Raw genomic sequence first — 25,772 nt, 5'->3', positions numbered from 1 at the left:
GGCACTGTGGGTGGGTGACACAGGGGACCTCACAAGCAGCTCCAGCTCCCCGGGTTCTGCCTCACCCCACAGCCCCTTTCCTTCCTCCTTCTCCCTGACCCTGCTCTCTGCTTTCTGAAGGTTATCTGAATGCAGGGATCATCATCTAAAGACTTTTTTCCCCCAAATAATCAGTGTTTTTAAACTGCAGATTATCTGCAGTGCAGCTTATGTGCATGAAAACTGACACGCTGTTGTTTAAAATCCCTTTTTCAATAAGATGCATTAGCAAACGAATGTCTATCCATGTAAAGAAATGATGCTCATTCTTACTTTGGACATAAACCCAGTATTTTATCTAACATAGTTTCATTTAAATCTTACTAATGCTGAATGATTGTGAAAAAAATTGTGGTTTTTTTTTAATCCTTAGAGATTTATGTCCTTATAAAACTATTTTGCTTTAAATCACAGGCCTGGCATAGAATAAATTTCTACTCAATTACAAGAGGTATCAACTTACCAATTCTTCTTCTGGGTACAATAATTTCAAGACAAAATTAGGTTTACTTAATGTAAAGGCTCAAACTACTTTAAAAAGACAAGAAAAAGGACATATTTCACAGCCTTGTGCAATCTTTTTTCCTATGAGTTAACTTTCTTCTTAAACCAGTTTCTTAAACAAGACACGGACATTCTGCATCTCTTCAAGCATTACTTTGTTATGAAGTACATAAGAACTTCACCAAACTGGATACAGTTACAAAATGCTGCCTTTTCTTAGTGACATGTCCTTAAAGCAATAATTTTTCATGGCATGCTCTTAAAAAGCAATCATATAATCTAGAAAATATGGCATATTTGCAAACTCTTCTGCTCCACTTGCTTCACGGAAAGGAAAAGAGCCCTATTTTCCACCAGTGGCTGTGGTTTCCATGTCACTGAGGGGCACAGAGCTTGGCTGTACACCCAGCCCAGCTGAGTCATCAGAATGGACTTGGCTGCAGAATGCCATTTTTTGTTAGATCCACATGTGATTGACACAGACCAACAATCTTGGGTACAGGGCTCATGCTAATCAGCCACATAGGCAAACAGGAGTACTCAACCCACACAAGTTTATCCAATCTGCATGGCCCAGAAAATAGCTTTTCCTATGTGCAGAATGTTGATTTTTAGAACTACTAACTATTTCTTCTCTGTTTTGGCTTTTTTTCCCCTCACAGTGGCTCAAGAGCCACATTTATTCGCCTGCCATGAAACACCAAGGAAGTTTTCATTTTACAAACCCATCTTCTTTTAATACCCAGACTCTAGCACCATTTGATCAAAGGAGGGTTTGCTCCCCAAAGCAGCTAAGATACCAGCAGCCTTCTTCCACTCTGCTGCAGATGACCCTAATTCTGACAGAAAAGCATCTCATTAGCAATGTGTAGATGCCTGAAGTTACCTAAGACCATAGAGAGAATTTTTGAAAATCTATCTATTGTTCATTTCCTGAACTTCTCTGTATTTGAATAGCAGTGAAAGCATCAATGTGTCAGCTGAAAGGTTAATGCCTCATCAAAAGGAAGAGCATTTGTCACACTGAGGTGGATCATCAAAAGCAGAACTTTGCTGCTGTTTTATCCAGAAATGTTATCTCCTACATCAGGATTGTGTACACGTTTTAATTCAGCAAGCGAAAGAAAAATAGCTAATCTTGAATAGAAAGAAGAGATAAATATCACCATGCACATTAAAAAGTTAGAGATCTTTTCAACACAGTAAGTTGTGGTAGTCTGCAGAGCTTGTCCAGTATTTTATAACGATTTAGGACATGGTTAAGAGGTATCCACTCTTGCAGCTACCAAAAATTTTTCAAATAGTGTTCATTTTCCAAAGGAAGGGTATGAGTAAATTGAGTGTCTTGAAGGAACAGCTTGCACAGAAGCATTGAAGCAGTCTGAGCCAGAAAGTTTGACTGAACTCTCAGCTTTAGTTAAACTATGCCAGAAATAAATGGGAATAAACAAATAGATTAGGAAAATAAGGAAGAAGAAAGTAGTAACAGTCATTAACGTAATCTTCACTTGAGGAATGGGGCAAATGTAAACTGAAAGGGTCTCTGTGTGTAACAGAGACTATAAAAGGAAGACTGTTTGGTACTAAAACTGGTTTGTGTAGGCTTCTGAAGAAAAAAAAATATCCCATTAGCCATCCAAAAACTTTACACCTGGCCTGTGTACAGGTTTGGTCCAATGAAGAGAAATAAAGAAACCCCTAAACCTCCCCTTGAGCTTGGAAACTGGGGCCTTTAGAGCTGCTAACTTTGCAGGAAAACTGAACAATGGCAGAAAGATCAGAGCAAACACCATTTTCCCTGCCAGACTCTCAGCCATGGCCTCAGGAACTCAGCCTTTGCCATGGGATAGGAGATTGCTGTGGCAGCACAGTCGCCTCCTTTCACAGCTTGAGCCCAGGAACTACAAGGGCCCCGCAGAGGGGGAAACCTCAAACTGGCAGTGTGTAATTTGGTTTTGTTTATGTTCCTATGTTCCCTATTGATCTGCACAGGGCTTAGAATCAACAGCAAAGACCACTAGCCCCGCCCCAGTACAAACTGCAGAGGCAAAATAATCTCAGAATAATTCTTCCTGCACCGAATCAGAAGAGACAATCAGATCCAGCAGCCAGCACTGCTGGAAGTGGCCCCAAAGTCCACTTGTTATAAGGCTCTGCACAGAGATCAGCGTGTGTGTCAGTTTGGTGCTGCAGGCTGGGATCTCTGTCACTCACAGCAGAGGATCTTTTAGTCTTTGGAATAAAGTGGAACAGGCAGCACCCGTGAAGGCAGTACATCAACCCCATAATGAGGTGAAACAGGTTCTCAGTAGAACAAATGTAACGGGGAGGAGAGAGAGCAGAAGAAAAACAATGTTGAAAATAATCCTTTGGGAACAGTTTAACCCTCAAGTGACTACTACCAGAACCTCTAATTAAAAGGTACACTGACTCCAAAACAAGACACGGATGTCTATCCTTTAACAAGGACCGGGTCTGAATAGCTTGGACGTGCCACATGAGAAATATCTGACAGTCACTGGGACATGCCCCACTAGAGAAGCCTTCACAAGCTCCTCAGGAGACTACAAAACACACAGTATCTGCATAAGACATAACCCTGCTCTCACCTCATCATCTCATTTTTTCCACATATCTTAGACCCTTAACAGCTTTCTGTAAATTCCAATACAGAAGGCACAGCACATCCAGCAGTTAGAAAAGCCCCTTTGTATTTGCTTAAAAGGAAAACAAGTTAGTTAAGAAAGGCAAACCAAAATATCCTGCTTGCTGGTTTTCCATTAGGCACTTGTGGGACTACCCCACGTCTGGGACCAGGCAGCGTGTACACCAAAAAACGCATGACATTTTGGAAGGTCTTTCCTTTCTAAATAAAGATACTGCAGATTTAAATGCTGTCAGCTTAATTTACAGGATACAGGTGTTAGTTATTCTTTAAACCAAGAGCCCTTCATACCCAGGGTACCCCACCGTGTTTCAGCTTACACAGAAATCAGCCTGAGAAATCTTTCTAGTGGTACAGATCACACTGCCGATATGGAGCCCCTGGAAGGCTGTATTCCTCCTCTTGTCACTTAGGAAGAAATTAATTCACCACTGAGCAAAACACTAGCACCAGATAATGTGATTTTCAAGCACATGATATGTGCATCTCCAGCCAGCATGTCCCTGTGCACCACGGTACAAACATCATTAACAGATGAATGCTCAGTATTGGCACGTGGACCAGGATACTTCACATTGTGGAATAACAAATGGACTTCAGCCCCTTCAGAAAAGAGAGCAATGAAATACTAGAACAATTTAACAAGTCCATGGTTTGCTGCCTGTGGGTAGCCAAGATCCATGAAAGCATGGACACGTGATGCTGCAGCCTTGCTCCAAGTCAAGGCTCAGCACTAGCCTGAGCTGTACACAGAGCTTCTGAAAGTAATTCTCCTCCCCCAGTTCCATGTTGTATACTCAGGATGCAGAGGCACTGGTTTATAGTATCCTAATCTTTTCTATTTGTTCTTTTTCCATTAAAGTTTGTTCTCAGTGCTAGCAGCAATTTATTTTCAAGATAGTGGCAGTGTAGGGTAGCTTGCACAGTGCATGGGTTGGCACGACCAACTCCCACGTTTTCAGCACTGCCAGGAACAAGTGCCATGGCTGAACAGCCAGGAGAGATCTCTGTCAGCAGCTGGAAAAATGTACCACACACAACTGCTCTCCAATAAAAGATCAAGGTAGCAATCAAAGGAGGACTGCACCACTTTGTTGCACCAACAGCCTTTTCCATAACTGATGTTTCATCAAGACCTTCAGAGGACAGTCTCAAATCATGAATTTTATTGTACTACAAAATACTTGCCTTGTTCATTCCTAGAAGTTAGAAGTGAAAGGAAAGAATAAAACAGACCAATGCCTTTGGAATTACATTCTGACTTCAAAGGGACATTCATATGGTGGTAGCTTCTGTAACAGCAAGAGAACCATGAACAGCAGGAGGCTGGGAAGACAGATAATTCTGGTGACAGACTGCAGAGTAAACAAATAAAAATTAAGCAAATATATTTTTCATGTTTCTTTAAACCAAAGATCCATCTTTTCTTGTTGTCGCCTCTATGAAGGATTAATCATAACAGAAATTGTCTGCTGTCACTGAAGTAAGGAAATAACAGAAGTGAGGGGACATACAAGAGAAACAGAGGCCATCAGCATTTTAATAGAGCTTTAAAAATTCTATGAGGAAAAAAGTACTGCTTGATAACATATGGTTTCACTTCAGAGATTCAAATATTGGCATTAAAACCAAGAGAGTAGAGGAAGTATGTCCTATAACATGGAGTATTTTTGTTGGAATAGTCAGTAATAATGGCAACTGGCATAAGCTTCATTAGTACTTCCACAGCAAAAATCTCTTCTTTACCTATGCAAGGCAGTGCACAGAGGCTGGGGGTGGTAAAAGAAGCACTCAGTTGTTTGAGTAGCATTTGGTTCAAGCTAAGTCACCAGTAAAAAAACTCCAGATTTTTCTATACATCCATTGTCTGGGTGATGTTTCTCTGAGACCTAATCTACTAACTTTGTGGACAAAAACAAGCTTTTACTACTGTTAGCTCTGCAAAACCAATATAACCATGGCTGAGCGAGCTGGAATTTTTATTACTGGCAATGAAGTAAAATTCAGACAGAAAACAGCTTGATTGTCAAACCCAAATGTGTGAGTTAGAAGTACTGGCTGTTAGAAAAATCACCTTCTGACGTGTGAACTAAGCAAAGTTTTATCAGAAAGAGACAGACAGAGAACAAGTGCAGAATCACAGTTACTTCTGGAAACAATTCTGCTGGAGGGCTACAATGCTCTGCCCTCTTCCCTTTCTGCCAGCCCTCATCTGCCACTCACACACACAACTGCAGGAGCAGGCTGCAGCGTGCTGCAGAGCTCCGAGTACTCCTCAGGTATGCCAAAATCATACTGGAATACCCAGAGAGAAAAGACATGTTGAAGAAAAGGTGCAGCTTCCTGGGCAGCTGCAGCTCTGCCCTGCTACAGTCTGGGCTCCGCTATGCCCCCTGAGAGACAGACCTTCCCATCCTCACAAGAGCAAAAAGTGCAAGCCTAGAAAAACCCCTTACAGTCTTGCTGACCTCCTGTAAGATCCCTGCACACTGAACTCCCCAACCCTTGGGATTTAGTCTGCTCCTGACAGGAACTGGAGTCCTTACTGCAGTGCTGGGGACCCACTGCCCCATGCTCTGCCATGGGCAGTCCTCAGTCAGGCTGAGCTGAACAAAAAGGGCAGCCTTGGGCTGCCTCCTCATCTCATGAATGATCCCCTCAGCTTTTGTGAGGGGACCTGCACAGCAGCATGCAGGGTGGTGAGTATCAAAGGTAGCTCTGAATTTGCTGGAGGACTGGAAGCACTGGAGCTGCACCACCACAGCACCCTGCACGCATCAGTGCTGATGCTCACACAGCTCTCCTACTGCTGCTGCCAGGGCTGGCTTGGTCATTCTAAACTAATTCATGCTCTTCTGGGTATTATTGCTCCACCTCTGCCCTCTAGGTACACCGAGAGATTGGTTCAGATGAGGAAGAATCAAACTGGAAAAAGCAAATCCCATGAATACAATCCTCTACACCTGGATGTGAGGTAAGTCTCTGCTGCCTCCCTAAAAACAAAAGAAATTTGCCACTTGGCCCATATTAAAACCTCCTTCTATATCCAGGAAACAGTTTTTTAATCTCTGCACAGCATAAGATTGAGCCAAGAACGTGAGTTACACAACAATCTTCTACTTATCTGACTTAATCCCAATTTAATAATTTAAACCCTAAATAAATAACCTTTCTTCCCAGGGCATTGAGCCACTCTTAAGGTCAACATTCTGTTCCCAGAAGAGCTGCCAGCCCCCTTACCCATCCTTTAGGGACTCCTTTCTCAGAGGAGAAATGTGGACATTGCCAATTCCAGCAGGGAAGAAAAAACTGTTATTAGGAGATGAAGTCCCAATTTAGACCAATTTAGTCCCAATATTGCTTGAGACCATGCCTTTGGATATCTTCCTATCAAGACATACTTCAGGTCATTCTAGCACTTGCCTTAGGATCCAAGATCTTATCAAAGAAACCCCAAGTTTCTTAACTTTTAACTATTGTTTATTTTCTAACTACCAGACCTAGCATCTCAAGTACTGAGGCTACCCTGGGATTCAGCAGTGCCAGGGCTCCCAACCCACATCCAGTGGCCAGCAGAGCCCGCAAAGAGGAGGGCAGAGGCAGGAGGAAAGCACAGAGGACTGTTCCAGCCAGCACCAGACAGGAGCACTGGGAATGCTGTGGTTAACTGGTTGCCTGGTTTTGTTTCTGAAGGAATATTAGCCAGTGATTTTTTGGTCAAGATTTTTATTTCCCATCAGTTGATAACTTCAGTTTAATGGCCTTATTGTTAACTTCCTTTTTTTACTGTAAATATCTGGGACACTGGATATCAGTGCTATCATTAATTGTACCAGCAGACAAACAAGTCATCTATTTCTGAACTAAATTACTTCTAATTGCACATGCAACTCTTGCACTCTCCTTACACATAAAGGAGTTTATGTCTTTTTTTAAAAAGTGCATGTCATTACAGGGAGTGAACTGACAGAGTTCACTTCCTGACATCACCATCGCTGGTTTTATTTTATTTTTACATTTCTGTGTAAGCACTGAAGTGTACAACAGCCCTATAAACAGACAGGAAAATATGATCCCTGTCCCAGTGAGTTTGCATTCCAAGATGGGATTTCTTGTTAGCACTAACTCTTTCCTTTTTTTTTGATTATCAAAAACAATTACAAAGACCTGTACAAATTATGTGTGCTGCCGCCTGCTAGCACAAATAAGATGTATCATTACTTGGGCTTTTTCCTAAATCCATTTTCCACAGTATGACCCTCTCCCCTCTGCCCCCCGCCAGCAACACACTTGGAACACAAGTTACCCAAATGAGCTTAGTACACTGAACTCCCAAGCACAGCCAGTCACTGCTGAACATTAGCAATGGCATCTGAAATGCTCAAACTTCTGGAATGAGAAACAGTTTTTAGCTATTTTATATATATTTCCCCTTTTTTTTTTTTTTTTTTTTTAATATCACATTGATCAAGCTTTTGAGTAGCATGTTGCTTCAGCAAGATTTGGTATCATTTGTATCCAGGAGAAAAAAAAACAACCAACCAACAACAACAATAACCAAAAACCACACAGAAAAATAAATAACCACAGCTCAAGTCACAGGGGAAAAAAAGCTCCTATAATTTAGACAAAGCTAAATATCTAAATGAGAATTTTTAATCTAAAAACCATGTGTAGTCCTTGCACCACAGTTGCTTATCTGTCACAAAGCAGACGAGCTACACCACGGCCTTGACTGACCATTATACATCATTCAAAGTTAACATTTTTCTGTTTGACCATCTTATCTTCCTTTATCTCCCTGCCTGAGTGAGGAGACCCACGAGTCACTAAGTAAAATACCATTCTAGATCCCAAAAGTCTTTGCCAAGGCACAACGTGATCAGTCTCAAGGATTTTTGGAAGAGGAATCTGGTGGGTTTAAAACGATGGCTGGGAATACTGAAGGCCTTTCCCAAACAACTCTTTGTTTATCTGTGCTAGATATGCTGCTGCTGACTAATTTTCTTTGGGGTAATTTCTAATTCTATGATGCTAACCTTTGCTGGGAAAGGACTGTAAAGTTTAGAAAGACCTACTTAGTAGACCTAAAAATCTGCTGTTTTACTAAGAGCAGTTAGAATCGAGCAACTGCCTCCTTTAAAGAGAGGGGTATTTTCAAAAAGCGAGGAAGTGCTGATCCAAAGATGTAACTTCCAAGTGTGAAACAACATCATGTGAGTGACATGAGAACAGGCAAGGGACTCCTGATCCCAGGGCATATGAGGACAGTGTGGACCACAAAGACTGAGCTTGCTTAGTTTCTGGCTGGAGGGTGTTTACCCTGAAAATGCCAGCAAATGCATGGTCTGTGGAACAACATTGTCATGAGCTTCAAAATTTTAATAGCCTAATGTTTATAGAGGGCAACACATTTTGGAAGGATGCTATAAAAAAGGCGAAGAAAATTTAAAGAACAAAAAATAAAACAGGCACAGTAATTAAGAGTTTAGGTTTATTTTCCATGGACTGAACTGGAAGATGATGAAGGGTAAAAGAAACAACTGCTGAGATTCAACAGAGCTTCCCCACAACACACAAACCTATCTCCAGCCTGCATAAAAATACTGCACCAATACAGGCTAGCACATTTTTTGTGCTAAGACAAACTTCACAGACTTTTTTTTCTTTTTTTTCTGCAGAATTACAAATTCATGTGAATTGGTTCATTTCAGTATATTTTTTCTGTCATGTCTGCACTTGGCTGTTTGTTACATTAATGAAGGCCATTACCATTCTGGTCACCCCCATATAGGTGACTTCAAAGAGGCTACAAAGTCTTGTCTGGCACCAGATTCCCCACATCTGCAGGGCTCAGTCAGCTGTGCTCTGCTATGCACGTAACTGGATGTGGCACCAGGAGACCTCACTGGGCTAAGGCAGCATGGATTACCATCTGGGTTTTGGTTGTGATGTATCAGACAGGTAAAGAGTAGCCAAAAGCAGCTAAAAACAAAACAGTTCTGAGAAAACAGCCCTTCCATTAACACTACAGGCTTCATGCATCAGCTTGGCTCCACAATGTGGGTACAGAGACAGGAGCAAGAGGCTGCAGCTCTGAGTCCTGCACGTGGCTCTGGTTTACTTGCAGAGCATCACTCAAATGAAAGTATCACCCCACCCTCAATGCAAGCAAGAGGAGAGTCAGGTCTCTCAGCCTACTCATGCTACTCAAAAGAAAAAAACCAGGACCAGTTTGTGGCCCCAAATCAGAGCAGGGAGCTCCTGGGTGAAGCTGCATAAGCAAAACAGCACTCGTGGGCCACCTTTCAGTAATGGTCACCAACTCTGCCAGGGCAAGAAAGAATGGATAGTAAACATATAAAAGAACAGTTAATTACATTAGAGACACAATGAACATGATCCATGAAAAAATGGGAATTATGGCAGCTGTTGGAAGTGTATCTGGAGGAAAAGTAACAATTTCTTTCACTCAGTCCTTGTCAAAAGCAAAGCTGTCACAAAACCAGTTTGAGCTTCAATACTTTGGGAAGACATGGTAAAATTCCTAGTAAGGAGAAAAATCAATTTCCATTTCAGATCAAAGTTCAGTTTGATCACAACTATTCATGCAGATATTCCCTTTACACAGCAAGTATCTGAACTAACATGGTTACAAAAACAGATGAAAAATGTCTAATTTTTATTATGAAATTGTGTCAGCACCAGCTGAATCATATAAGACTAGGAGTCCATGATTAGTGTCATTTATGACAGTTTCTATTCATAGTAAATAACTAAAATTCATGTCCACAAACTACAATCAAGCAATTTACACATCAACTGATTATTTATGTTTTATGCTGAAAAACAAAACCGTTTTTTCCCCACAATTTTCTACTACTTTCTGTTAAGCAACACAAGAACACACCTACAATTTAAAATGTCAGTACTGAAAACATTTTTAAGCATAGAACAGCACTGCAATTTTGAAAGCTTTCTGAAAGATGAAAAAATCATTTTTCTAGTACAGCAGATTAGAAATAAGTTTGCTGCATTTTATCTGAAGTTAGAGAAAAAAATTACTGGTTTGTTTATTTGTGTTTGTGTACACATCTATGAAAATACTCCTCTAATATCAGATTGATTTATAATAATAGCCTTTTAAGGGCTATTGACCTTGGTGCAAATGATTGGGAGTACACTGTGTGTACTAAATAAAGATTTTCAGGGAGACATCTGTTTACTAGCTATGCCTCTTTGTAAGCAAGATTCTGTCATTTCCAGGATAGTGTCCTATGCCAGAGGGTGGGAAGAAGCTAGACCTTCCTCAAAGACCTTCACCCAACAAAAGCACTTCATGAAAAAAAACGCACTGAGAGGAGCTGGTATCAGTTTTGTCAGTGAGAGGACACATACATTTGTAACCCCCCAAAATTATAGATACATGCATTTATGGGCATTAGAAACATGGAAATGGCAGTCAAAGGTAGAACACAGTGGCAAAAAGAAGAAAAGGGGCTGGAAGAAGAAACCTCTGCTATGTGTGACTGAACAAGTTAAAGAAAAACTACAGACCACCATGGATGACAAAGTAAGAAGGTTAAGCAGAAACAGGCAGTGAAAGGGGGGTTTTCCCACAGAGGTAGCTGTGGTGTGACAACATTTCTATCACAAATTGCCACAATTTAGCATTACAATCTAATTGTCATCAAATCACACCTGATAATTCAGTATCTTCCATACTTACTGTATGTATTATTACATGTACTTGTCCCATACTCAAGCTTAAATCTGGAATAGTTTCATGAGATAGTTATTAAGTTGGCTCTAAACAATGCAATTAATAAACTGAGACTTCAACTTTTCCTTAATAACCTGAAGTCACAGAACACAGAGCCACTTACAGCCTGTTCTGAAGAGCAGTGTCCTTTAGCAAAAGGCAAACAAACAGCCACAGAGGACAAAGGCCATTAACAATCATTTATTTGTCCTAATTCAAGGACTGTTCCCCCCTCTGTTTGTTCTACTGCTGGTCTACAAAGTCTTGCTGACAAAAAAATACCATTTCTTCCCAAAGGTTTGCAAATATTCACATTATGATTTCACACCTCGGCCAAACTATTTCCTGTTAAATCTGTCTGTCCAAATGAGGAAAAATTCCAAAAAAGGGCCAGTGTGGTGGCAGCACTCAGAGTGCTTGCAGAGTTCCTTGGAGCTTTCACTGCTACCAATTCTGGCTGTAAAGGCATCATAAAAGCAGGCAAGTGGCTCATAGGCATCAGCTGCCAGAACCTATTACAGTCCAAAGGCTCAACAAGGAGCAAAAGGCTCCCTGTGCTCTCACTTCACTTCCATTTCACTTGCACAGTCCTAAATTCCTGGCATGGGTATAACACAAATGTCCTGGGAAACTTTCTCATTGCAAATGGAGCTAACATTAGCAAAACTGGTTTTGCTGGTGCACTTTTATACGAGCTCCTCAGCTGAAACAAGCTATTCTAACAAAAGCATGCTTCCCCCATCCACTGTCACTGTATCCATAACAGAGATCTTTTTCCAATATAAAATATAACTAAAACCCCAAATCCCTCACTGATATTTCTAATCTAGGTAACATTCCTCATACAGTCCTGGCCTTGACTGCATTAAGACTTCACCTAAATGTGTCCTAAGTATAGGTCCACCAGTCAAGAAATACAGGAAAGCTTTCTATTGTGGAAAAAGCCATACCACTGTATTTGTACTCTCAAATGGCATAAACTACGCTGCAACAAGCACAATAGTATCAGCATTGCTGTAATTAGAAGAGGACTTTACCCTACTTAAGCCAGTAAGAAATCACCAACATGAAGAACGGACCATTGCAACACTGACATTTGAGGCAAGGGGTGATGCCTCAGCACCGAAGTCCCTAAACACTTGTTTGTGTAACATCTGATGGATCCTTTCAAGGTCATGGGCAGAAGAAGTTTGCAAATGTCTGAAAGAGTATTTACTCCTTCTCCAAGGACAAACTGAAGAAACCCAGCTAACTGAACTGCAGTCTCCACTGCCTTCAGCAGGTGTTTTAGTAGTGCTCAGACTAAATTTTCTATACTATCAGGAGAGAAAGGGACCCGGGACAAAGCACAAAAATAAATACTCACTATTTTATAAAGAAACAGATAACAATTAAAGGAGTTGCATGTGTATGATAATTTTTTTTAGAACTGGGAAAAAAAATAAGGTCGATCTTCAATCAGTATCACACAGGAGCTGCAATCCACTGACTGTTTTAGAGTGCTTATGCTTTTTAACTATCTAAAAATGGAAATAACTACGAATGGGAAATAACTATGAATGCTGGGACAGCCAGGGGCTTTCTTTAAACACTTTGCAAAATAGCACTCTCTCTTACCACATGAGCTCTTCGTTTCTCAGTTCAGAAAAGCACACAGCACTTTCCTACAGTGCATATCTGGGCAGTTCCAGAGCCTGCTTCTTCACACAAAATCTTTGAAAGATGACTGTTAACTAAACTTGGCTTAATTAAGTTGACAATTTCACAGCTACTTTGAACAGCTCATTAACTGCAGGCTACAGCTGCTTTGCAGCCAAGGCTCCACAATACATCATACAGTGAACCTGCTGACAGGAGCTACGACTTCCAACTCATGTTTCAAGAGATTAGATTTATTACTGAAGTCCTGGTTCTCCTAGAACCAGTTCAGGCCTCCTGTAAGAGACACTGGAAATACTTTGCTCTGCAGTAGAGTGCTGCACATCACTGCAGACAAAGTCTGCATGTCAAAGGCAATGCTGTTTTACATGGGCTGCCAGGCTGAGAATGGTGCTGGGGTGAGGACAAGGGGCTGTGGCTGAGCTGCCACTGTTGAGAGTTTACTAAGTCAGGGGGTTGTATTCTACTTAAATTAACCACAAGCTAATTGGCAAACATCCTGTGCATATGTATATAGCCCTTGGACAGTCTGCTCATGTCTGTTCTAGGACAAAAGTATCTGTAGCTATAGCAATCAATTAACCTGCATTTAAGAAATTGTGTTTAAACAAATTACTGCTGCTGGCCCCAGACCATTCCTGAGTACAGGGGTCAAGGTTTCCCCAACCTAACTCAGACTCTAAAGGATATGAAGACCTCTTGCAGCACCCAGCAAAAGCCCAGGGGCAGTGCTGTAAACCATAATCCTTTTATCCTGGCAATCCTCCGTCATGCTTTTTTCTCTACATGATTGTTTTATTGGTTTGCCTTAAAAAAATCATTAAATTATTTTAGGATGGGCTAAAGGACCCTCCTTTAGAAGAATCTCTTAGAAATTCTGCCTGCTGTCTTGGGACCCTCTGATGTTGGGAAAGATGACGAAAAACAATGCCAAGCCCTTCACCCACATCCCTCTCACTGCAAAATGGAGGGGAAAAAAGAAAAAAAATAAAGTAGGTACTATACAAATCCTTGTACCTCTTACAAAGTGGCAGGAAGCAATAGCAGTGGAGCATTTAAAGATTCCCAGGTAATATTTCACAATATTTCACATGAGTGTTTACTGAGTGTACTGTTACAGGGGTAAGTGGAAACCAGATCCCAAAGTGGTCAAAGGGATTGGCCGCAGCCAGGGAAGCACCTCTGCTTTCAAGTGAGCTCAACACAACTCACTTCCGTGGTACCTTTGTCCTGGAATGCAACAGCCCTGGCACAGCAAATCCTAACAAGTGGATGCAGCCGGGTACTTCTCTGATCAGTCAGCTGGAATGCCAGTCAGCTGGGGAAAAAATGTAAGGGACCATTGACCAAAAGTATCAGGTTTCCTGAAGGGGGTTGATGGTTCTTCCTTGCAGGTCATCCATGGAGAAAGGGCAAGAGACTACATGGCCTGACTGCTAAACACACACTTGAGAAAACAGAGCAGACTGAGGAAGACTGTGTCCTTGTTCCAACTGATGATGGGAGAATTTATATGAGGTTTCTCAACATTTTAGAACAAATCACTTTTCCATAACTAGAGAAATATCCCTGTGGAGGTAACTGTGACTTCTGCAACTAAACCATACATCATAGAGACCTCTGAGCCTTGCAAGTGCTGGACCACTTACACTCTCCACTGGCCTCTGGTCTTGGTTTAACTTCGGAGGGACTGACAGAGCAGTGCATCATATCAGGGAGGCACCTCCTAACCCACACATAAATCCTGTGCACCCAATACAAGGGTGAAAATCACAGGTACCTCTTAATTCCCACAGCCTGCACTTCCTAGCACAGCTCAAAGGCTCTCAGAAGAAATGGAGGAAAAGATTGCCATTCCCTGATCCTGCACCAGGTCCATTTCATTTCCACAGTCCTTAAAATTCTCTGGTTTGCTTAGACTTTGTACAACAACCAAACAAGGTTACGCCACAAAGCAAAAACTGCCCCATGAACAGTGTCCCACAAACTCAGCAGAGCACAGCAGGAGAGAGTTTATATTGCCCAAGGAGCACAAGAGAACCTTGTAAAAGCTCTTAGCAATCAGAACAGCCAAGATGAAGTTAAGAGAAAACGTCAGAGCTATGTAACCTCCAAAAAGAAGCTGCTTTTAGTTTAATGGGCAAAAAAGATGGCAATTTCAGCTCACTTTTTTTGACAGTCCAGCTATGAATCTCACTGTAGGTAATTCATAAGAGAGCTTAGCTTTTTAGAAAATGTGAACTTCAGTCACGCTTCTCTGAAAATTTGGTACTTGGCAACGTTCCCATGGTCACACTGTGACCAGAGGCTAAGTCTGAGGATGTGACAAACCTCTGGACTTCCCACACCTCCCACCAGCCACTGGCAGGGCTTTTCCCTCTACCCCACTCCCCCTCTAACTCTGAGGCTCTGCACTGATACAAACAAACAAGAAAAAAACCCCTTCCAGCTTCCAAACGGTGACAGCAGAATTAGGTTTCTCAGAAAACTATCATAAGCTGACACATCAATATTTAACTCTTGGAACCAACAGTACAGAATGCCCAACAAAATTTCTTGGTTTATTATTTGCTACCAAACCAGCAGGCTGCCACTCCTGCCTGTCCTTCAGGGACAGACAGACAGACAGACACTGCCTCTGCACTTCTCACCAAAGCCAATGGGGAGAAGGATGGGTCAGCTTCCTCACTGAGCAGCTTCATTAGTTCAATGAGTTTTTAGTAGAATGAACAAGGATCACAAAAGCTAAGTCTCTCTCATCTCCAGGAATCTGGTTTTTCCTATGAGGTACCACTGCCAGAGACAAGTGCTTTTTGGATAAAACTTGGTTCCCAACAAGCTACTGATCTAATACATTAATTTTAAAGAGCTGTAACTTGCAATAGTATTTCAGAAAATACAAAACTCTCCTAAAAAGTAAGCAGCTGCCCTAAAGTAAAACTTTCCATACTCTGGAAAAGGTACAATGTGAGATTATTTGCTGAGGGAAGAAGTGTCATTGGTAGGCTTAGGGGCTGTGAGTGACAGCACTGCCACAGAATTTGAGCTGACTCTTCTCCTGACAGATCTCAGCTCCATGGCATCACACAGAAAGGAACAAGAACACCACCTCCAGAAGTGAGGACATGCAATAACGTCACTAATTGACAGCACAAGCAGAACAGCTCTTTCGTCTGAAATTCTGCAGAAAGCAGATCCATTCCTGCCAAAGACAAAAAAAACCCAACAACAAAAAAACCAAATACTAAGTGAAAAGTTCCAGCAGCATCAATGGGAGCATGAAGCAGTGTCTGAGTTCACAGGACTTACTCTTCCTTTTGTTAACAAAACAAAAGCTGTTTGGTTTTGCAGAACTCCCTTTGCCTGGCTTTGAAATGTTTCATTCCTCTAAAATATCAGTTTTACCCTCAGGTTTTTTCATCTGCAGGACACTGTAACCTATGTATGAAAAAAACTAGCTATCCTGGTCATGAAGTCTTCTTCAGAATGCAAACCCGTATTTACTTACAATTCCTGTCCCTTGCTTTCTTTTAAACTCTTTCATCGGTTGTTCTTGGTCTCTGCAACAGTATCTGCAGAAACAAATACATCAACCACTCACACTGGTGCTGTTGCAGCGGTAAGTATGTGCTAACACTGGTTTGGACATTAACTCTCCATTCACAAATTCCACTCAAGAGTACAGGTTTTTTTATTGCACTCGTCAACCAAGTTTTAAGGACATAAAACTCAAATATCGGTATCATATTACATGCCAAAACGGTGAAAAATGAAAAGTAAATCAGTATGCTCAGACCAGAGCCAGAAGAGGAACATGAAGAACTCTTCTCAGTTTTGAACCTTTAAATAGATCCCTTGCATCTTTCTCCAAAGCACACTCTGCTGACGCTGCTGGAGACAAAGCACTGCACACATGGACACAGCTTGGTCTGAGTGCAGTTCTTGTGTTCCTGGGTACACGGTGGCCCCGGTCCTGCATGACACAGAATTAACATCAGGCATTCGAGTGGAAACAGACAGCAAGCTGGCCAGGGAGCCACACACTAACCAGGGGAAGTCTGGGTCACCGCTGCATCACTGCTTACAGAACGATCCTCAGACGCAGGAAAAGAACTACACAGGTACAAAAATGTGGGAGGAAAAAAATCCTTTTGAGTGCTTAGAATTTCAAAGTTTTAACTTTGAGTCACCGCTCCCAAAGTTACCTAAAGCCACAGCAACAACCCTTGAGCCCACAGATCATAACAGGGTTGAAAGAGTATCATTTTAGTAAGAATTTGGCACACTGATAAATCTCTTTGGCATTTGAAAATAATACTTTGCCTTGGTTTGAAAAATAAAAAGCAAATATCTTGCCAGAAATCCCAGTGCCATCCACACTTCAGTACAAGCTCTGGATTCCAGCATCTACAGATGTACATTCTGATACTCATCCTATGCTGAAATACTTATCTTTGAGTTACATCTCATGGAAAAGTGCAACTTTTACCAGGCAGTTAAACAGCATACAGGACACATCACTTCTGCTTCAAGTTACCAGAGTAATAGCTGTGGCTGTCCTCAACCATTTGTGGAATTTCTCACCAAACTTATGGAAAGTTATGAAGGAAGGAAAAAAAAAAATTAAAAATTGGAAGGAAGAGCAGACAGTTTTCCAAAAGAATACACATCTACAAACTAATCATCTCAGCTCAATGCTGATCTTGACCTACCTCCATATCACACAGATATGTCTGTGCATTTAAACCTGGAATTAAAACCTCTGCTGTAAATCAGAGTTCTACACCTCAGAGTCAGAAGAGAAGCAACCCTGATAACTCAGTGTGAACGAGGAACATCTTTCTGATGATGCAGAAGTGCAGCTACTCCTGAATACAGAAGACTGCATTCAATGAGGATCAAGGTTTCTTTCATTGTGCTTTAATTAACAAATTAGCGTAGGTTTTTTCAAACAAGATTCTACTTTGCTGATCACTTACTGAGGTTGTTTTTCTGATTAAATTTTATCAGAGATAACAGAACCTCAGACTCCAAGATAGAACAGGATAGTAAATGTGTAACTTTAAAAATAAGTTGTCTTTTAGTGGCAAGTAAGATGGGGCCTTGTAAAGTTTCCACTGCATCCCAGCGGGGAGCTAAAGGTCACTGCTAACTCAAAATGAAAACAATGGGAAGTAGAGGATGCCATTCTTTCATATTTGTCCAGTGATTCTGTGTTTTCTTAGTATGGATTTACTTAGGAAACTGGGAAATCTAAAACACAATGAAAAGATTTCAATGTCACCATTTTCCCTGTAACAAGACCAGTAATCTGTTCATGTCACTATATAAAATGTTTGATTTACAAAGCAAAATACATCTTCCTTGAAAAAGACATACAAGATGTTTGGTTCCTATGCAACTTTAAAATTAACATGCAAAATAATTCTGCTCTTGCCAAAAAAAAGGTGAGGTCTCATTTCCAACAAAGAAACAGACACATCTTAAATCTGTTAAAATATTATTTAACAAACAGATTGATATATGTCCTGATTTTAAAAAATCCTTGATTTAGTATCAATTTAGTTTGCTCAGAAATGAAAGACCCATCTGGCCAACAAAGTGATTTTCTTCACACCACCAAAAATATGTTATCCCAGTTTCTTGGGATCTAGTGCTCAAAAATTGTCTATCATGTAACAAAGTGGCAGGACCAAAAGCCACATTTCTTCCCACTCCAAGCAAGGATGGGAATACCAATTTGAGTCCCTCATGCTGGAATCAGTCTTTTTCATGAGCAACATTTTATTCCCAAAACTGCTTTTAAATCTTGAATATTCCTTTTTCATTCCAAGTTCTTCTGCTATGCAAGGACATTTAACACTTCTACATGTATCTGCAGACTACCTTTGAACATTTAAAACACTATCAAAACCCATCTCAAATTACCTTGTCTAACACTTTCAAAACAGATATAACCTAGTTTATGACAACACATTTCCATGTCAAAAAGCAGGTTCTAGCTCTCTTCCTTTCTCCTGCAACAAAGTCATACATGTGGGAGCTGGCTTGCAGAATGCTAAGCCTTTTACTTTATGTAGAGTGACAGAGTTACAGATTTTACAAGAAAGAGAAGAAAAGGGCCTGGGAGTTTGATTTGAGGCCAACAGTACAACCCATAGCAAAAGAGAAGGGTCTGGAAGACTGCACAAATTAGAGACTCTGCAACTTAATTTCACAGCGTGTGCAACAACATCATTTATTACATTTTGGCCCTAGAAAGGGTGTCAAGAAAGAACCTCAAAGGGGCTGAATGCTGGAATCTTTTTGCAAAGCAGAAGACTTTAACATCACTCCTTCATGCCTTTGAAACCTTAAAAATCTGACTCTAGGCAATAAAACTATTTAGTATGTCATGCACAGTAAAGCTATTCCATTTGTATCTTGTCATCCTGTGCCAATTTAAATCATAGCTAAATGATGATACCTAATTATTTACCCAATGAATGGATAGCAATGTGTAGAATGTCACAGGACTAAGCAATTTCCAACTGAACCTCTACTGGATGAATGGATCTGATATATAAAAACACTGAAATTCACATGGAAAACTGAGCTTGGGACATAAAATCACACTCTGTGTGCAACCTTGGAAACATTGCTAACAATGTTTTAATTCCATCCATGGCTGGTAAGGCAGTTTACGGTGTGGGCATATTACATCCATACCCACCACCAAAACAGAACACAATGCTAAATGTTCTCCTACGTGTGCAGGTGCTTCTGTGGCCCCCTAGTAAAATGATAACTTACGTAAATCTTGCACTGAAATTATTTCACCTTGAGGCCAATCTGCTCATTATCATATTTGCTTTAAGTTTCTTTCACTTTTTGCTGAGAGCCAATAGAAGCTTTAGCTGTCCATATCTCGAAACACTTGTTTCTTCTTTGAGAAGTCATTTGAAAGTCAGTTGACAAGCCAACTGCTCAAAAAGTGGAATATTTTCAGTGTATGGTTACTACTGCTTAAGCAACCCAATTCTGGAGTCCTTTCTCAATGTGACAGCCAAGAGAGGTGAACAAACGTTCATATCATAACTATAACAAAACAGCAATTTATCACTGTTGGTAGTGGCGACTGCTGGATATAACAATTTCAATGGATGTTAAAAATAATTCTCATTCAAATACCTCTCCCTTTCTTGACATGGACATTTACTTGAACATGAGGAACAAATATTAAAGCATGCAAAATGGAAAGCAAAACAGTTTCCAAACAGTATTTTTTCTTAGTTTCAAATGAACCATGAACAACTTTCTTAGTAAGACATTCTTCATTGTCACAGATTGTAAGCATCCTCTAATCAACAGTTGATTGAGTGAGAAGTATTTGCAAGCGGGTGTAACCATTCCATATCTTTAATTTATATATAAACTTAGCATTTTGGATGTAAAATCTGAATTGCTGGCACCTTAAACAGCAAGGCAAAGCTGGTAACTTTCATTGGCATTTCACACCACATGTAATATTGGGAATGGTAGAAACTCATTAGTACATCACCTCCCGTTATTCTGCCTGGATTATAACTAGAAAATTTCTCACTATGCATGTACTTACGCTTCAATCTGAGCCATATAATTAGGAATACAAAAGGTACAACACAGTAAGAAAAACATCTAGAACTGCAGAAATGAAGGCTTGGTTTTAATACTTCCTCTCTCGACAGATTCAGGTGGCAGAAAAGGAAAAGCTTAGTACTAAACTACATAAAATGGCCAAGAAAGAGACACAAAGCAAGCTCAGACAGCAACAGTGAAGAACAATGGAAAGGGGAGAAGAATTTTCAGCTGAAAAGAGATTCAGTGAAGTTTGTAACAACAGTAAATAGTCCAAAAATTCAGCGTCTAACCTTGCTCATCTCAGTCACACAAGGAATTGCCCTCAGATGCAGTGACACATTTTGCATGAGCTGGTTTGCATGACAAGAAGAGATACCAATAATAATGCTTTAAAAATTGAAAGTGCAGCTTATGCTTAGTAGTGTAGCCATCTATACACTGTGAGTGATTTACAGTTTGGGTTTTTTCCAATTTACATAACAAACAACAGGAAATTTAAATAGATAAAAATTAGGCTTAAATATGAGCCCAGTTCACATATTACTACACTACTGCATTCTGTACAATTTAAAAATTAGACTCCCTGGAGAAAGTGTTCATGCCTTACAACAACAGCATAAAAAGTATCAGTCTGAAAGTCTGGAGCCCTGAAGACTGAGAAAAGTTCATGTATCAGCGTGGGAAGGATCTTCTCGGTGGAAGCAAGGATCTCTGCACAGGAGAGCTGACGTCAGTCCGTGGAAGTGGGAGGGAAATGGTGATAGGAGGTTTGTCGGGGAAATGATTGAGGACAGTTTCAGTGGGAACAGGGAGGATTCAAGCAAGGGTGGACGGCCTCAGTGGAAGCATGGACAGAAAGTGTGGGAGTATCAAAGGGAGGGAGTGCTCGTGTGTTCCAAGGGAAAGGAATTACCAGACAGGGAGGAAAAGAACAGACAGCTTAATGGACTAAATAACGTGCTGTTAACTGCTGAAATGAGATCCACTTCAGCACTGCAGGTGCCATATAGCATACAGCCTATGCAGAATTATGCAACACTGGTTTGCAGTGACTGCAAAATTCACAGGCAATTTCAGGGTTTGAATGCAGAAAATTAACTGGCAATAGGGGCGAGGATTTAATCTGGCGGCCCACATCAGGTGATAAAAAGAAAGACTATTTCACATTTGGTCCTTCTGTCTTAGGAGTAATTTTAATTTAAAACAAAGGAAGTTTGGATTTACTCCCTGATCCCCTTGCACCCAAATGCACATATTTCTCTATTAAATGTACCCGACAGGGAGAGTTACACAAGGAAAGAGGAAGGAAATCTTACGTACGTAAAAGAATGACAGAGCAAAATCAAGGTGCTACAGTGTATATTAATGCACTGGAGAAGAGCCACACACACACAGGATGTTGAGATAGCATATGATTATGAATATCCAAGCCAATTTTAAATAAATGCCCGTGAAGTCCTTAAGGCTTTCAGCATTTACTCCACTTATGTTATAGATTTAACAGCTATTATTCTAAAGGTGTTTAAGCAGGTTTCTACAAATCCAAGTACCTTTACCACAAGTTCAATTACAAAGATATCTGAAAATCATAACTAATATATATGAAAAAGACAGACTGCCACAATTTTGAGTCCACTTTCTTGAGATTTTTAGAGTTAATACAAAAAATCAGGGCAACTCTTCCTTGCAACAGTGCTGGGTAAGTGTAATTTGATATTCTTTATATAGCACTGGATAATCAAACCCCAGTCCCGGCATCCAAGTACTGCTTATCTTTCACTAATAAATGGTTTAATCTGTGGAGTCAATACACTGAAAATTAAGGGAAGAGCTTTCGTGGCTGGTTCACTGTTTAAATGTGGCACTTATTCTGAGATGCTCATAATTTTCAAATAAAAACCACATATGAAAATACCAATTAAGGAGGGAGATACAGGTGCCATGACCTAAACCAGGTCTTCCATTTCTCACGGACTGTCAGCATATTCACACACAACAGAAATAGGTATTACGGCATTTACCTCTGCACACACACACTTTCAGGATTATTCTGAAAATTTGGGTGGATTAATTTAGGGTTTCCCATACTAGGAAAGAACAGGTAACTTTTTAGCTACAGCTCATAAATTGATGCAAATCACAAAACATGGTATGCTCACACCACACATCCAGAAAATGATCCTCTGCTATTTGACCAGGAAAAAGATATAACAAGACATGAACACAAATCCAGAGTAAGTCAGGGGCCAATTAGCAATAGATACAATGCCATTTTACAATCAACATGGGGCTTTTTTTTGTTTTTATTACATTTTCTGACTTGAAAAATGTGCACTATAGCTAGCAAAATGATTCAATAAATATTATTGCATTATGTATTATACATGTTTTAATAAACTTAATGCTAATGCCAGCCAAAGTGAAAACATGAAATTTACACACAGGCCAAGTTTTGTTCTTAGCTCTAACACAGCATTGGCTTTAATCTGAGAGCATACAACAACTTACAGCACCCTGAAACAAAGTGAAAATGTCATTCAGGCAGGTTACTGTTGATTCACACAAATTCTGGGAGACACCACCAGCACCCAAAGCACACCAGGTTTGTAGCATTTTGTGTTTGTGTGAAGGAATCCCTGGGGCCATAAAGGTTGTGCTACACACTCTGAGAAACAGCAATGGTTCTTAGTAGCACCCTAACTCTTACAGTTCTTCCTCAAATCAAAAATCCTTTTAATTACAGAACAGCACAACGTCCTGCCCAATGCTCCTTTTGCCTTCAGGAATTTCAGGCTCCTGCACGTTGTTTTCAGTTGTCTCACACCTTCTTTCTTTCCAAACAACTTCACTGCGCTGTGAGAGCTGCTCTCCAGTGATCCCTCACTCCGGCACAATCTCTGAGGCAGCACAGTTATCTAGCACTCTAAGAACTGCAAATCTGATCGTACTACACACACTAATGATAAAAGCAGAGAATGAAATACCGTGCGCTGCCTGACAGCTCTAAAGACTATTACAGGATTTTGCACATGAAAATAATGTAATGTGCTGTGTCCAACAGATTTTGTATTCAACTGATCACAAACAGAACTCCATTTTCATTTCTCAAAACCCATCTTTCACAGAACTGTGCTGAAGAGTGATGACAGGGGCAGAAAGTGTGACTGAGTGATAAAAATCTGAGTGACTGTCAATGCGATGACAGCATGCACACGAACCAATAGCAACCTGTAGTGTCAGGCTGAATTATCCAAACCTAGTAACAAGAATTTGTCCAAAGTTCTTGAAGGTGAACAACAAAATTTAACAAAATTAAGACTGCTTCCCACACATGCTTCTGGAAACAGGTTTGGAGGGATTTTTCCCCTTAAACAATCACACGGAAAACAAAATTCACCGGACAAAAATTTTAAAAGACTATTTTTGATTTAGGTATTGTAACATGCAACTATCTTCACTATTAAAAATTCATCTAGCAAAACAACTGTCAGGACTCTGATGACAACTTAAGCTTCCTTAGTGTGGTTGCTGTGTTACACATGCCGTGAGCACGTCTATCGTGTGTGAACAGGGCCGTAAAGTTCATTTCCTGTGCAGTGTTGTTAACACAAAAATTTAGTTTAGTACACCACGATTCAGCTTCACGTTCTGTGTTAAGTATTAATTCCTCCCCCAGCTCACTACTCGCAAAGTGCCTGCTAGTTTTCTAGATGCTGTTTAAACTATGAAACTTTTTAAACTGCGAACAAAGATTACTAAATCTGAAGGAAAACAATCGAAGAAAATCACCCACGTAACTGAAGTAAATTATTCCAGGTCAATACTCTAGAAGTTGTCTTACTAAGCAAGTAAAAACCCTAAGAAAACAAATCATTAGAGTTTCTGTTAGTCTGCAAAACACTTGATATTCAGCTAGATCTCACTTGCATCTCAAGCCTGTATCTTATATTTACAGCATGTGTATCTCAGTTCTTATCACAGCAACCAGAACAGATCAGCCATGTTATATAATACCCCCAGGGCTGCTACAATGTGATTTTTCTTACATTTGCAACTACTCTGCTTTACAAAATAAAAATAGTTTCCCCAAAAAAAGCAAAGACATAATCCAAACCTGTAACATTAGGAGCTAAAGTACAACCCATAAACAAACAGTCCATCGATAAAAAGCAAACAGACAAGCAAGCACTCCACACACTGTCTCGCTTCCAAGAAAATAATCACGAATCACAGGGTTTTTTCAGTATGTGTCTGCCAACTTCATATAGCCCTGTGTCGTACCTCTGTTCAAAAGTATGGGCGCAAACACATGGAAAAAAACCGCAAAAAAATACCCTATTTGCAGCAACAGACAAGGTCAACAAGTTGTTAATGTAAATCAGTACCCAGGGCAAAACACGCTGCCGCTCTCACTTCAACTTTCCGAATGGAAGAGGTATGCAAAGTGATCAGCCCAGCTCGCGGATCGCTTCAGACCGCGATCTGCCTGCCCCTGCTTCCAAGGGGGACAAGCACGAACAGCCAGGCGGGACGACCCAGCACCAACACGGGGCTCAGAGCATCCCCCCCTGCTCGGCGCAGCCCCACCGCGGGCGGAGGGGCCCCCCCGGTTCAGGAGCAAGACCCGCGCCCCCGGCTCCAGCGATCGACGAGGACAATTAACATCACTCTCCTCCCCAGAATTAGGGAAACTCATTTTGTGGAATGAAGAAAAGAGGCTTGGGTACCTCTACAAAGTCGCCAAGACACTGATAAGTTTATAAACGAAAGTAATAGCCCAAGCCAGGAAAAGCTCCCCCACAGCGGCAGGGAGACTCCTTGGGCTCCAGCGCTACAGCCAACTCCTGTTCTGAGAGAAACAGTGCTCATGTTTAGCACCCTTTTTACCTTAACACTGGATCTGCCGGTCTGGGCCTCTGCCTCCATGCTCTGGCTGTTCTCCCTCTTGTCTTTCTTAGAGGAATTAGTCCTCGCCTCATAAGTGGATGTGTTGTAGCATTTAATGAATAATCCTGGGACGGGGTTGCCTTGCTGCTGTTGAGACATGGTTGTGTTGGTCTGGTGAGGGAAATTGTACTCCTCAGACTCATTGCTACTGTGACAGATCACTCTGCTGTCAGAGAGGTTGGTGCTTGGAACACAGCCCATGCTTTGTGGCCACCTGGGGAATACTTCTAAATTGTATATATATACGCGTATATATATATATGTATATATATCTTTCCTTCCCGTTGATATTTTCCCCCTGCTTAATTTTTTTGTTAACAGGTTGAATCTCTCTCCTGCGTCTCCGCTACACTCTGAAGCATTGCCATCGGTCCCTTCTACACCACCAGAAACGTGTCTGTTCTCCTCGTCCTCCAGGAAACAGGTCCTTTAATCTCAATCTCAGCAGTGGGCTGGGGAGCTGGAGGGGAGGGAAGGGGGGAAATCAAGAACCGGTCGACTTCGTATTTTCACAGATTATTATTAATTTGTCTAAGCCATCTGAGAATCTTGGTAAGGTTTTCTTTCCTTCTGGGAAAAGCGGAAAAAAAAAAAAAA

At 40.9% G+C, this 25,772-nt stretch overlaps 1 protein-coding gene and 1 long non-coding RNA gene across 4 annotated transcripts in view; both read right to left on the bottom strand.

Moving 5' to 3' along the window:
• Positions 1-25,772, bottom strand: part of LOC103621274 (high affinity cAMP-specific and IBMX-insensitive 3',5'-cyclic phosphodiesterase 8A) — a 149,783-nt gene that overhangs the window by 98,959 nt on the left and 25,052 nt on the right. Inside the window, exon 1 of one of the 3 annotated variants that reach the window (XM_008640053.2) lies at positions 25,116-25,603. The exons of 1 other annotated variant lie outside the window; for it this stretch is intronic. In XM_008640053.2, the coding sequence (XP_008638275.1) occupies positions 25,116-25,376 (261 nt within the window). In that variant the 5' untranslated portion in view covers positions 25,377-25,603. Of the gene's footprint in view, positions 1-25,115; positions 25,604-25,772 lie in introns of those variants that run through there. One more of the 3 variants, XM_017742641.1, reaches the window with a different exon arrangement.
• Positions 16,303-24,607, bottom strand: LOC108448722. The gene is made up of 2 exons (XR_001864710.1): positions 16,678-24,607; positions 16,303-16,602 (listed from the first exon to the last, which is right to left on the bottom strand). It is a non-coding gene; the product is annotated as an uncharacterized LOC108448722 (long non-coding RNA).

This window comes from Corvus brachyrhynchos, unplaced genomic scaffold (assembly GCF_000691975.1).
Source record: "Corvus brachyrhynchos isolate BGI_N302 unplaced genomic scaffold, ASM69197v1 scaffold97, whole genome shotgun sequence".
Lineage (NCBI taxonomy): Eukaryota > Metazoa > Chordata > Aves > Passeriformes > Corvidae > Corvus > Corvus brachyrhynchos.
This window is presented reverse-complemented; position numbering and strand designations above follow the sequence as displayed.